Raw genomic sequence first — 12,892 nt, forward strand, 5'->3', positions numbered from 1 at the left:
GAGGGGATAGGAAAATGAGGAGACACAAACAAGCCATCCGCATGCAACAGCAAAGAGGATTCATTAAAGCTGGGAGAAGCTTACCTCGAGTCAGAACAGTTTTCCAGAGTGAATGGAGGTGTGGAGTGTGCTCTAGTAGCAGCTGGAACAGCCTTACTAGCAGAATATAGCAGAAAATAGAAGGAAAATAGTGAAAAGGGCCGGTCCAAAGAGAAACTTATTTCTTCTTATACTAGATGGGTTAATCTTTTCAAAACAAGCTTGTGAAATCAAGGCCCACAACAGTTTGGCTTTTAGAAAACAAAGTTATTATTAGAGCAGAATAATCATTACATTCAAAATAATGGACATTTGTACAAAAGTAGAGTCATACGGTCAGCAGTGGACCAAAACGAGTAAAAATACCTCTTCAAAGTACTGGCAGAGTAACATTTTGTGATGACAAAACCCGTAGCTAAAAGACATGGTACAAAACAAGTGTTTAGTCCAGCAAGGAGAGGAGAAACTAGATCAAGGGTAATAACAACTCTGCAGAATAATGCAAGTACAGAATTGTTAAACCCCGTGCTACATAAGCTGACCTTCATCTTCACCATTATACAAACAAACCCTTTTAGTTATTGGTTTTTGGTATCGCTCTGAGGATCTGGCACATTGGGAAACAATTTCGGGAAGTGCATTTTACAGGTGCATGCACAGCAGTTCTCTCTCCAGGTAGTTTTAACATTAAAATGCAGGCTTGTTCATGTACTCTTCCACTGTCTGGGAAAAACAAACAAACAAGAAACAACTGATGCATTATGGAGCTTTACAATAATATTCAAACAAACCCTCTCTCCTCTCTGAAGACAGCTGCAGTTTTGCATGGATTTAGATCAAATTAATTAAAATGTAGAAAAAATTCTGCTTTAAAAACCCTTAACAGTGTTTCAGAATCTGATCTTCATATCACAATATACCACAGTTGTGGCTAAACTTATCATGCCTTGCTGGCCTCGCTGCATCGCTGGCTTATTTCCACATGCTAATGCCAGACCACTGTGAAAAACTGTTCCACTCACATAGCGTGACCCTGGCTAGTTCTACCAGCTGCTGTTTCCTTCAGTATTACAACGGATCCTTCACTACCTAGGAAAAAAACGAAGTAAATCCATCACATTCAACTGCTTTTGCCATTGCTGGCTCAACAGTACAAGTTACAGAAGAGAATTCCTGCAGGGTTCTGAATAAAGGTTACGTATCAGTGCCCTGCAGACAAACTACAGAGGTGTTTATGAATGAAAGTGGAGTTTACCAGCACATAACCTTTCCAATTTTACACAGTAATAGTAGGTCATCTGTTCCAATGTATTAGTGAAACAGAATGGATTTTTCTGCATTTATATATACATATGTATACATAAAATATAATCTTAGATTACATCCTTATAAATATCTTAGATATATACTAAACTATTTCTTAATATAATATCTGAGAAACTCTAGTAGTTAAACTGCAAGAGACCAATAGTGGTATATAAAGACCCGCCAGACAATTCTGCAAGATGCAAGCAGGCTGGACTGAAGCATTATGTGACTGCTGCCTTCACTGCATTGTTGTACCTATTGAAACTGAACGTAAGACACATCTGGATAATCAAGTACCAGAAGTGCTTAGCTATATTTTAAGCTCCTGTCAAACAAGGAACATGTAGGAAGATTAGGTGTTTGGTTTTTGTCTCCCTCTTCCTTACCTCCTGCAACATGTCAGAGTCTTCTATGGCTTTCACTGCAGACCTCTTTGAAGTTTCTTGTACTTCTCCGCCAATTATAAACTCATCAAGAATAAAATATGCTTTTTCAAAATTAAAGATAATATCCAGCTCACACACCTGCCAAAACAAAAGGACACCCCATGTTTAAATCATTTTTGCAGCATTATAAGCACTACTGGGCCCAAAGTTAAGATGATCAAATGTATTCAACACGTGCACTCTAGTGATAGGTAGCAGGGTGAAGAATGATACTGCATATTATATAACATTGCAGCTTCTGCACATATTTTTCTCACATATATAGCTTAGACTTACAGCAAGAATATTCCACTTATATTTTATATAAAACACTACATTCATACTGGTTTTCAGATAACAAAGCTGACTTCCTAGCCTAGTAACCTTATGAGAGGTTTTATATAGCGCTTGTCATATGGGTTACATGCATTCATGCACAGTTTCACAGAGCAAGATAAACTCCCTGTCCCAGTGACCTTATAGTCACCAACTGCTTTTTTGTTTTGAGGTGCTACAAACGTAAGTCATGGCACAGTGATTTAAATAAGAGATGAATTAAGGTAGTGGGAACAATTTCAAAGATTTTCATAGAAGAGACGAGTTTCTTGTAGTCTTCTAGACCCTTATTGATGGGCTTATTTGGACCTTTTACAGATCTTTTCTTTAAAAAAATCCCACTTTGTCTTCTTCCTCTTTATATTTCATCGTTACACACCACTATGAAACAAACAAAACCAGTATATCAGAAGATGTCAGGAGAGAGAATTAAAGTACTGCCACCCAGGGGTTTTTATTTTCCTCAAGCTTTCCCCTCAAATTCTATTCCATGACAGACATACAAAGCATCAAGATTAATTTTTGAGGGGAAGAAAGGACAGAAAAACAATCTCATGATAGTTTCAGCACTGTTTTATGAAACATTCTAATAATGAATTTCCCTCTGGATCGAGAGAATCTATGGGGCAAATAGTGCAGATGAAAACACGAAGCAAACCAGCTCCAGATAACTCAGTTTACCAGGCAGCCAGGAATGCGGTTCGTGGGAGAAAGTGGAACCTACGTTTCCAAAGTATCTGTCCAGAAGCTCCACGTATCGATGAACGACCTCTAGCGTCAGGAGCTCATTATCCTGATGTTCTATTGCACAGCAGAAATACAAACTAGCGTACCTGGGGAAAGAAAGGCAGAAATGTGAGAGCGAACAGATGGATCTCTCAGAATTATGCACATGACAGGTAATGTCTGGCTGCCCCCTAAAATAATAATTTTCTTTCATTCTTATAGTGTTTCAGAGAATACTTTAAAAGATCAGATAATTTAAACAAATCATTAATTCACTTAGAAAAACAAACTTCACTCTTGGCAAAGTGCGACACCTCTAAAACTGGCCTTAATAAGTAAAAAAATAATTTAAAAAAAACATAAAGCAAACAAAACCCTCACCACATTAAATCAGTAGTACTTTAAGGTCTCCCTCACCTGCTGTAATAGCACTACAGAAGGTGGGGTTAATTAAACTGTAGAATGAGTCACTAGTCTTTATTAAAAAATAAAAATAAAGGTGGAAGGCGTTACATCTCAGCAGGTCTGTTGGCTATCAAATGACTGCCAGTGCTTCACACACGGCCAGAAAGCATGAAACTGCTTAGACCAAACAATCTTCACCACTAATATGCAGCAAAACTTTATATTTAAATCAATCCAAGATGGGACCACCAATCTTCCTCGACGCTCTGGTGATGTGGCTGGACTTGCCACAGCATCCAGTCAGATGTTTTCATCCATCACTGCACAGCATGGAACTCAATTTCTGCTAAACGTACAGTGTGCTATACCTTAAGGCTAGTTTTGTTTGCCGCAACTTCACAGGAATTAACAAGCAGCTAATGCTAAACGTTGTGTAACTGGGGACTGGTGATTTGTTTGGAAAAGGAAATAGGAATTAACGCTCTCCAGAGCGACAAGTATTTCAAAGACAAAATTTGACAAAATGTTGAAAGTGCCTCAGAACAGTTTCTGAGCCTCCTGAAGAGCCTGATAAAGCCCAGCACACGTCTCAGCAGGCTACCATAGGGAATTACAAGGAGCAGTGAAGCCTAAAAGCCTTCTAACAGAATTTCAACCACTAATACTTATTAGAGTTGCTCCCATTTTTTTCATTTGACAGAGTATACAAGTATTTTTCACCCCACAATTTACCCTGCCGATTTATCCAGAGACACTGTGCTGTCACACACAGTTTGACTGCCGATGGCAGGCTCCCACTAGCTTAGTCTAGCGCTTAGGGTTTTGTTTGCTGTTTTTCTTAAAGTGAGCCTTTATTTTCCATCTTCTAGCACATGTTATTTATATGAATAGTAATTATGTGTTCTCATAAAATTACTCACACCTTTTGTAAACAAGCTTGAGGTCTTTCCAGTCAACAAAACTACTTGTTTTTTGATTGCGAGACAAAATAATCTGAACAATTTCTCGAATGATCTTTTTCTTCTCTTTATCAGGCAGCGTCGTGTACCATTTCTGAAGCCTTAATTTCCCCTGCCGACTGAACAGCAGTATGAAGTGTATCTAGAGCAAACAAAGCAAGACGGTTAATTAACGCCGCAGCCATGGCTAGGGAAGAACATTCCTCTGCCTGACACAGGAAATCTGTGAGATCTTCAGGAAGGCATCTCAAGCCCTGGCGTGGTGTTCGGATGCGGTGTCAGTGAGGTCTGGGAGCACAGATCCCTCCCTATCCCGCGCCTTCCCCCCCAGCTCTCCCCTTGGCACCCCCTTTGCACCCTCTCCCACCCTGTGCAAGCAGCAGCTTTGCTCCCTATTCTGCCCCATCCCTGGGGAGCAGGAGGAGCGTCCACCACTTTGCAGAGGTCAGAAAAGGCCCCCAGCCCCTCCTCCAGCACCATAAGACACCTTAGTGAAGGGCATAGACACACACACAGCAGGGCTCTGGATGCAGCGTGGCACATGACTAGATGTATGAATACCCAGACAGTAATCATAACCACTAACATTACTAGTATTGCACTATTTCAGGTCACAAACAAAGCAGCACGTTCCTAGGAGAAGCTATATGGAGAAGAAGAAACCAACTACTTTGGAAAGGAACCTTGACAAGTTTTGCTAAAGAAATCACCAGATTATGAAACACAGGTAACTGTGATGACAAAGGACAGACCTCAGTGACCAAGGAGATTACATTAAATAAAGCACGATATATATATATACACTGTTCTAAAATTTCAATTTTAAAGCTAGTCATAATTTTACATGGTTTGACCCTTTCATTTTTTCATGCTGAGCATTAGCACTATTCTTGAAATACAGCAACGCGAGCTTTTAAATGCCAGTGGGTCTGTGGGAGAAAACTATCAATTCACATTTATACAAATAGTTTTATTAGCAGATTAAAATAACTGACCGTCCTAAGTCTTCAAGCAGTACAGTAAGTCATCTACACACAGCACGGAAATAGCTTTAAGAATGCAGGAAATCTATCTGAGGATGATACCCATGTCAACAGGACAGCTCTGGTAAATGGGGGGGAAACAAAATACAAACAAACAAACAAAACCCTAGTGGGGATAGAGATACTTGCAATGACTGAAGACATGGTGAACAACCCTGTTATTGACAGGCATCTCCATCGCTTTTCTCACCAGTACAGGTGCTGGGAGGCCAGGGGCTGCAGAAGGGACTCTTAACCACGGTCACAGCCATGTGCATGGTGACAGCCACGCTGACACTTGCCCATGCAGAGACCAGGCTTCCCCCGATGCTGGGAGGAACAGCCTCATTTTCCTCACTTGCTTCCAATCCCTACAAACTCCCAACAGATGAGCTGGCAGGCTCTGGCACATCTCCATTCCATTGGCCTTGCCTTACCCTTCTCAATCTACACCCTCATCGCTTCTCTCTTTCATTTTCTATTCTGGTTTATTGCTGTACCTGTACTTCCCCATCACTCCATCTCCCCCGTGAGGATTAATGTTCATAATTACCATCAAGATTACAATGCATATTTCTGTAAAGACAAAAATCATTCTATGGTCTGGTTAAGTCCAAGCAGAGAAATGCACCATGGAAGCTTCTACATAAAAGAAAAAAAAGCAATGCTACTGGATTTTAAACAAGGCATTCATTCATAATTCAGGACTATTCTCTAGCTATTATAGTTGTTGAGTAATCCAGAGATAAGAGCTCTGCCTATATTGAGAAAAGCTTCAAATGTAGGATCATTTTGGGGAAAGGTGGACTATTTTATTCATATCTGCCTGTGGCAGGAACTACTGCTGGAAATACATCTCTTGCCATGATTACTCTAATGTACTTGATAAAATTACAAGGATTTTGTAGCTGCCTTGTGTTGAGTCCTGTAATATGCTCCAGATGAGCTTGCTAAATAAAAACAATTATGCTGCTGGCAGTAGACATGGCCTGATTACAGTGAAGATCAAAGCACCATGTTCTTGACTTTCTCTGTTCGGATTACAACTGGGTTTTGACATGGTAATGTTAATATTCCCGCTGTCAGGGTTACCCCTTCCCAGTGGATGAAGCGACAGTACTTACTGTCCATACACTCGTCCACTGAGAGGAGCTGGATGAACGAAGGAGTGTTTTTCTCGCTGCACAGCACATTAACTCTGAAGCCTTTGTAAAGACGGGTGCATTTCAAAAAGCAGAGCGAGTGCAGGCTCTGCAGCAGGTCAGCTGGTGTCCATTTAAAGGCAATCAGGGCCAGGCAGCAGCTATTCGATAAACAAATTTCTAAAAGTACGGTGAATCAGATAGGAGAGGATGGTTAGATTCGACTGAAAATGCAGGGAATTAGTCAATGAAACCAAATCAAAAGCTGACAGCGTGTCCAGCATAACAAGATCGTGTTGTTTGAGAGATTCTCAGGAAGAAATATATTTGCCTGTAGTGCCTCAATAGGGAAAGAAAATGAGAGTATTCTGCTTTAGGTTCAGCTGTTGGACCCAACAGACCTTAAATCTGAGTGCCTGCAAGTAATACATCTATCTCCAGGAGAGCAACCTTATGCCTCTTAATGGTTAAATGCCAACAAGCCAGGGAATTACTGTAAATATTACCACCATTTTCTGCCAGTTAGTTTACTTCAGGATGTTATGTTTCACCCATAAGAAAGTGAGCTGCTCTCCATTTAAAATTGCTTTGAAAACTCCACTGTTTGTTATAAAGATGCAGTTGATGTTTTCCCACCACTTTCTGGAGCAGAGGCAACATTCTTGGCAATCAGAAAATATCCATTAAACCCCTTAAATGCACCAAGATTAGTATACAAGCTTCAAAAAATCCTATCTTTTGGGTCTCCCATCCCACACTGTTTCATATGCAGAATATAACTATATACCTCATGAGGCAATTTTACTATTCTAGAAATACATACAGCTGAAAAACAGATAAGAGGCTCTACTGTAGTCCATTCCTAATTTTACAGTCTGCAGCAAAATAGCGTACCCTCAAGCCTATGAACATATTACTGGCCTGCTGAGAGTTCCTGTAATAAAATAACATATTAGAAAGTTGTAGACACTTAGAAGAGAAAATATTGTGGTGGGTTTTTTTTCTCTTCTGACTCTTCTTCCTTTTTCTAATTTCTAAAGTCCATTCAGTCTGGGGAACTCTCTAGGAAGTAAGCAATTCCACATTCTCAAGAGGTTAAATGGCTTAATTCCTGTAATCATCCAACTGCTATGGCCCCTTGTTTCATTCGCTTCAGCTTTGCTCTGCCCAGCCACACCGACACGATACAACACATTCCGCATGCTCACAGCTCCATTCATTACAGCTCACTGGAAAGATTTTGATGCATCAATAAACCTGGAAATGTTGAAGTACTGCACAAACACAAACCTAACAGCTCATCTGTTCCTTGCTCCTTGACTGTGAAAACATATTTGCTTTCCTGTAGCGCTAATGACAAGACGGATGCTGATGAAGGAATTTTTGGGTGGTTTTCAGCAGCCAAACTACAAATAGTGGTAGATCACGCTACAAGGTTTTACTCATCTTTAAAAGCTGTAATTCCAGAGGAAAACAAAGGCAAATTACTTGCTTCAAGCAAAATACCTTTGAAGCAGGGTGCTTGGTTTCCTCTCCTACCATTCCAGGGCTGTTGGCTGCCACAACAATCACAGGACCCGGGGCGATGCCAGCAGGAGTTTTTAGGTCCCAGCCTGAGTGGGTGGCGATGAGGACAGCGGTTCCTAGGAGAGCATGGGCTGCCCTCGCAGGCTGAGTCTGTAGGAAACGAGCTTTGCTCCCGGAGCACAGTGTAATTTTATTAGCTTGCTTTACTGGATCATACCAAACCACCTACACCACTGTGCAAAATTATCTCCATAAACATCTGTAAGTAGCCTAAATGACTGCATTTTGCATTTGTAGGTCATTATTTTCTAGCTGGAAAGCCAGGGGTTTTTTTAGATCAAGCATTTAAACCAGATTTCTAAACCTGAACTCTGTCCCCTTCTCGTGCATCTCTGAATCAACTGCAGCTGTAAGTTACAGAACAGGTTGGAGAGTTGTGGGGCCTTCTGTTTTATCAAGAGCTACAAAACTGTACCAGGATAACAAACTTCACCCTGAGCTTCAGGGCTACAAAAAAATCAAATGGTAGACTTCAACATGAGGTAATTCACCAGTAAATAGAACAGACACTGAAAATACAAAATACAGAAGATTTACATGTTCGAACACAGCAAATCTATGTGAAATATGTAAAACTAACACACACTGTGATTTTTTTTTTCCACCTTCCCTCCTTTGCTAATGGGCTGCCATGATCTGATAAGCAGCTCACCCAAGCTTGTCTCCTGGACTGCTCCCTGCCAAGACTGGAGGTCTCCTTTGCTGCAGCCTTCCCCAGAGTTTGGCATTTTCACACTCCAGACCGATCAAACACTTTCTTTACAGCTGGCACACTGGTTGCAAACTTGGATCATTTGTAGCTTTCGCAGAGGTTTTAAAACTTAAACTCATCTGTACTGCAACATTTAGCACAACTGCCTAAAAGACTCCAGACTCCGTTCTATTATATACAGAACAAACCACCTGTTGGGATATGAAATAACAACAATCGCATGGGATGTCAAAGCAGCTTTCCTGACCGCCAGGTTGTTTCTCCAGTTTGCTGTTCAACGCCATGAACATGCAAAAGATGCCACATTTCCTCCTACAAGGTGAACTCCAGGGGTCACGGTAGCAAGGGTCTAACTCACCCCTCTGTGAAAACAACCTGCACTAGAAATGCTTCTCCTCCTCCTCCTGTAATTCAGCCTGTACAACATTTGCTGACTGATTTCAAACCTGTTCTGTGGCACCTGGCTGCTCCAGGCCCCTCGGTGGGAGAGGAGGACGTGGAAACAGGGGGACTGCATTGAGCCCAAGGAGGCAAGGGCAGAAGAAGACAGTGGGTGCAAGCCTGCACAAAGCAACAACCATCCTCCTCGGTGCTGAGTGACTGGTTTGTGCAAGGATTCACTGGGCTAGGCAGCTCTGTCACCCCAGCAGCACTGGGTTTAGACTCTGTTCCAGCTCCAACCATTCTGAATTCAGTTGAGAGCCCTCCTGAATCAAAGCCACCTTTATAAAACAGAAAGACTCCTGAAATCCACAAGTTAACTAAAATTTGCAAATCAGGAATTACTATCCTAAACCAGACAACTTGGCAGAACTTGGAAACTCTTAAGTTTTCCTTAAAAGCTTTCCATTTAAGCCTGCTGCTGCCAGTGCAGCAACAGGCAATGTATGCCATGCTAGTAAGGAAAAACTCATGAACCACATAAAAAAGGAAATGTGATGAAAAAAGCCACACCTTCGGCTGCTGACATGACAACAGCTGCTTACAGAAGCCCGGGGAAAACCAGACTGACTGGCTGTACCTGGTCAAGAGGAAGCAACTTTTTACCATAAAGTTCTCTTTTAACTTATTCTGACTTCCTTGAACTCTGCTTGATCTTCTGGCATTGTTTCAGTCTAGTTGACTTCATATTCTGCTTATCTTTTACTATTTGTCATGCTTTCCTCTGATATGAAAGAATGACCCTCCCAACATCAACGGCTGTCCAGAAGCTTTTTATTGGTACTTATTTCTACATCCCATCTGAAAATGAACAAAACTTCTTATCATTTAAATGTTTATTTTAAAAACTATGGACATCCAAATTATCCCAGTCATCAGCTGATTTTTCTTTTTTGATCCAAAACATTTGAAGAATAAAAAATTCCTTTTGGTTTTTACTTTGTTTAGAATATTTTTTTGAAGGGAGAAGAGTAAATATTGAAATATTCCCAAGAAAAATGAATAGCTACTGTGAGCACACAGCTGGTTTGGAATGCCAGGCATCTGAGGTGAAACGAGAAAGACGTACCAAATGTACAACTATTGACCAAACACATTAACAATCTAGCCATGCTAGGAAGAGGCAGAATAACAACACACTAAAGTATAGGTATTTCAGTATTCTGCTGCTGCACAAAGTCCCCAGCTGGTCACTAACATTTAATACATACCTTTGGGGATTTTAGGGTCTTCTAAAGCAATTGTGTAAAATCCAAGAAACAGGCTACTTGACTCATTTCCTTAGTTGTTTACTCTGTTACTAAAACTTTCATTCATAGCAGCACAGAAGCTGACAGATACGTTTGTGAAACACTGCAGAACCTCAGCTTTAAAATTTGAAACACTTATTTAGTCTGTATGATGTAAGCAAATAAGAAAAAAGAAAGTGAAAAAACAGCAACGAAGCAGCATATTGCTGCCTGGCACAGAATCCTTCCTCACTTAATCTCCATTAGGCACATTTCTGAACAATTTCCCCTAAACAATACCTCCAAAGTCCATGCAATAAAAGCTGTGCCAAATCATTGCAGGTACACATGACTATAGTTACACATCGATTTTATGGTTTTTGTGATGCAGAAGTCACCCTTATCTTATTACTGAAGATTTTAAATTGACTGGTATACGAGCATTTAGAGGATATTTACACCATATAGTATTGATCCAGCCAACAACCCCCTTGATAGCCTCACTTGAGTTAAATAAAACTGTAATCAGAACAGTATAGCTGAGCTCAAGTTCTGAGCCAAAAACACCTGGAAGCTCCTCACTTCTGATTCCTGCTGAATGATGAGAAAACAAAGCTCAAGGAAGCCCGAAGTGTGCCCCACGCTCCCCGGGCTCTGCCCGGGGATAACTGTTCTCAGTTTTCTTAAATCAGTGCTTTTTGACTCCTGCAAGTGGAACCCCTCCAGCTTCTAGGCAATAAGCAAGAACAGATCCAGGCAGGGAGTTTGCATAAAACCTGCCCCAAGCCCTGCAGTGTGCGAGCAGGTCAGTGACCGCACTGCAGCTGGGGGAACCAGAGACACCATCTCACCTGCCGTCAGCTCGGGGGACAGACACCTGCAGGGATGGCAGCTGCTGACCTTACAGAAAGCAGCACGATCTGAAGACATTCAGAACAATTATTAACTAGGTAATCACATCCTCTCAGAGGTGTTTTTATTTGTCTATACATATTTGGAAGGCAGTGGAAATCTTCGCTATGTTACTATAAGGAGAGGAGAGCAGGGGAGAGGCTGAACAAGCTGCCAAGAGCTACCTCCAGTTCACTGCAGCCCCAGTGCACTTTCCAGTCACAAGAAGCCATTTTCCCAGTCGGTTCCTTGAACACCTGCTGAAGAAGCAGGGCTAAAATCCAGCCCAGTGGACTCCAACAAAAGGTGCAGCCTCTTTTATTCTCACTTCCAGTTTGTCTTATCAGGTAGGTGAAGGTACGGCAGTGCCCTTCCCTTGCCTCTGACCTTTCAAGGAGCAAAGTTAAGAAGCTTTGCCCTGGGACGGGGCTGGCACACCAGCAGGTGACAGCAGCGGGACTTTCCCCATCTGCTCTGCCAGGGGACAGCCAGCGGTGCAGCTGGGACACCCTCACACCCATCCCTCCAGCCACCGGCTGAGACACGCACAGAAAACCTGAGCGCTGGGAGGACGGAAGATAAACATGAGTTAGGGTCACATTTGTGAATGACTTTGAAAGAACACGGAAGTCATTTTTTTTAAACATTAAAGCATTTAGTTTAGGCACTTTCAATAGATAAATTCTCAATTTTAAAATGACACTTTTTCGTTAAGGTTAAAAAAAAAACCCCACATATATTTAATAAATACAAAAGAAGCAACTATTGCTTATGAAACGAAGGGCCAGAGCACAAGATCTCACAGAACGCTACACTGGCTTAAAATTTGGCCTCCAGAATGAAAATGTGGACAAAAAATTAATTCTGCTATTCATCTGGGTGTTGTCATGAGACTTGAAGGAAAGGAAAGGAAAGGAAAGGAAAGGAAAGGAAAGGAAAGGAAAGGAAAGGAAAGGAAAGGAAAGGAAAGGAAAGGAAAGGAAAGGAAAGGAAAGGAAAGGAAAGGCCTGAGGTACTGCCCCTTCCCCATCTCCTGAGCCTGTTGAGTTGTGACAGCTTCATGTAGCCATTCCCATGGCTCTTCTAGAGCCCCAAGCACTTCACATGTTCCCCTTCCAGCACACAGCATTACAAGACAAGGGCACAACGTGAGAAAATTTTGCATTTTCATCAAACCAAATGATCTGTTTGTCATTCCTTTGCAGTTTGCGTCGACTGGTCATCTTGGAGGACTAAGCAGAGGGTGATGACCATACTGGAGTTCCTGCCCTGGTTAACCAGTCATTGAGAACTGCAAGTGTATCAGCAAAACTTCCTTAAAACTCTAAGGGCAAGCAGCAAGGCAACAACAGGCGAAGAGGGATTTTAATGCCCTCTGTTCTCACATCTGAAGAGAGGATATCAGATGGACATCTTACACAAATTCAGCGAGTTAGAGAAGAAAAAAGACTGATGCATAGAGCGCCTAAGGTTACATCTGTGATGTTGAGCAACATAAATCCAAGACCTATCAGGCCAGGGCGACATGTCTGGCCAGAAAGGCACGTCACGCTCGCCTTCAAATACTATAATGTAAATTTTCTTTCTTCATCCTAGCCTACTGACTCTGCATGCTACATTCCTGCTCACGAATGATACATAATTTGTGTGTGACTGCATCTTGCACCTCT

The 12,892-nt window shown here is 41.6% G+C and overlaps 1 protein-coding gene across 2 annotated transcripts; it reads right to left on the minus strand.

Annotated features, from left to right (window-relative positions):
* Nucleotides 1-323: 323 nt before the first annotated feature.
* AP1S3 (adaptor related protein complex 1 subunit sigma 3) lies at nucleotides 324-6,427 on the minus strand. 2 transcript variants are annotated; one of them, XM_080349609.1, is made up of 6 exons: nucleotides 6,345-6,427; nucleotides 4,162-4,340; nucleotides 2,833-2,941; nucleotides 1,734-1,871; nucleotides 1,062-1,128; nucleotides 733-762 (listed from the first exon to the last, which is right to left on the minus strand). In XM_080349609.1, the coding sequence occupies exons 1-5, from the start codon at nucleotides 6,411-6,413 to the stop codon at nucleotides 1,108-1,110; spliced, it is 516 nt and encodes a 171-aa protein (XP_080205735.1). In that variant the 5' UTR covers nucleotides 6,414-6,427; the 3' UTR covers nucleotides 733-762; nucleotides 1,062-1,107. The 2 variants fall into 2 exon arrangements, with proteins under 2 accessions (XP_080205734.1, XP_080205735.1); XM_080349608.1 differs by lacking the exon at nucleotides 1,062-1,128 and having other exon boundaries at nucleotides 324-762.
* Between the last annotated feature and the right edge of the window lie 6,465 nt (nucleotides 6,428-12,892).

Source organism: Nesoenas mayeri (assembly GCF_963082525.1).
Source record: "Nesoenas mayeri genome assembly, chromosome: 9".
Classification (NCBI taxonomy): Eukaryota; Metazoa; Chordata; class Aves; order Columbiformes; family Columbidae; genus Nesoenas; species Nesoenas mayeri.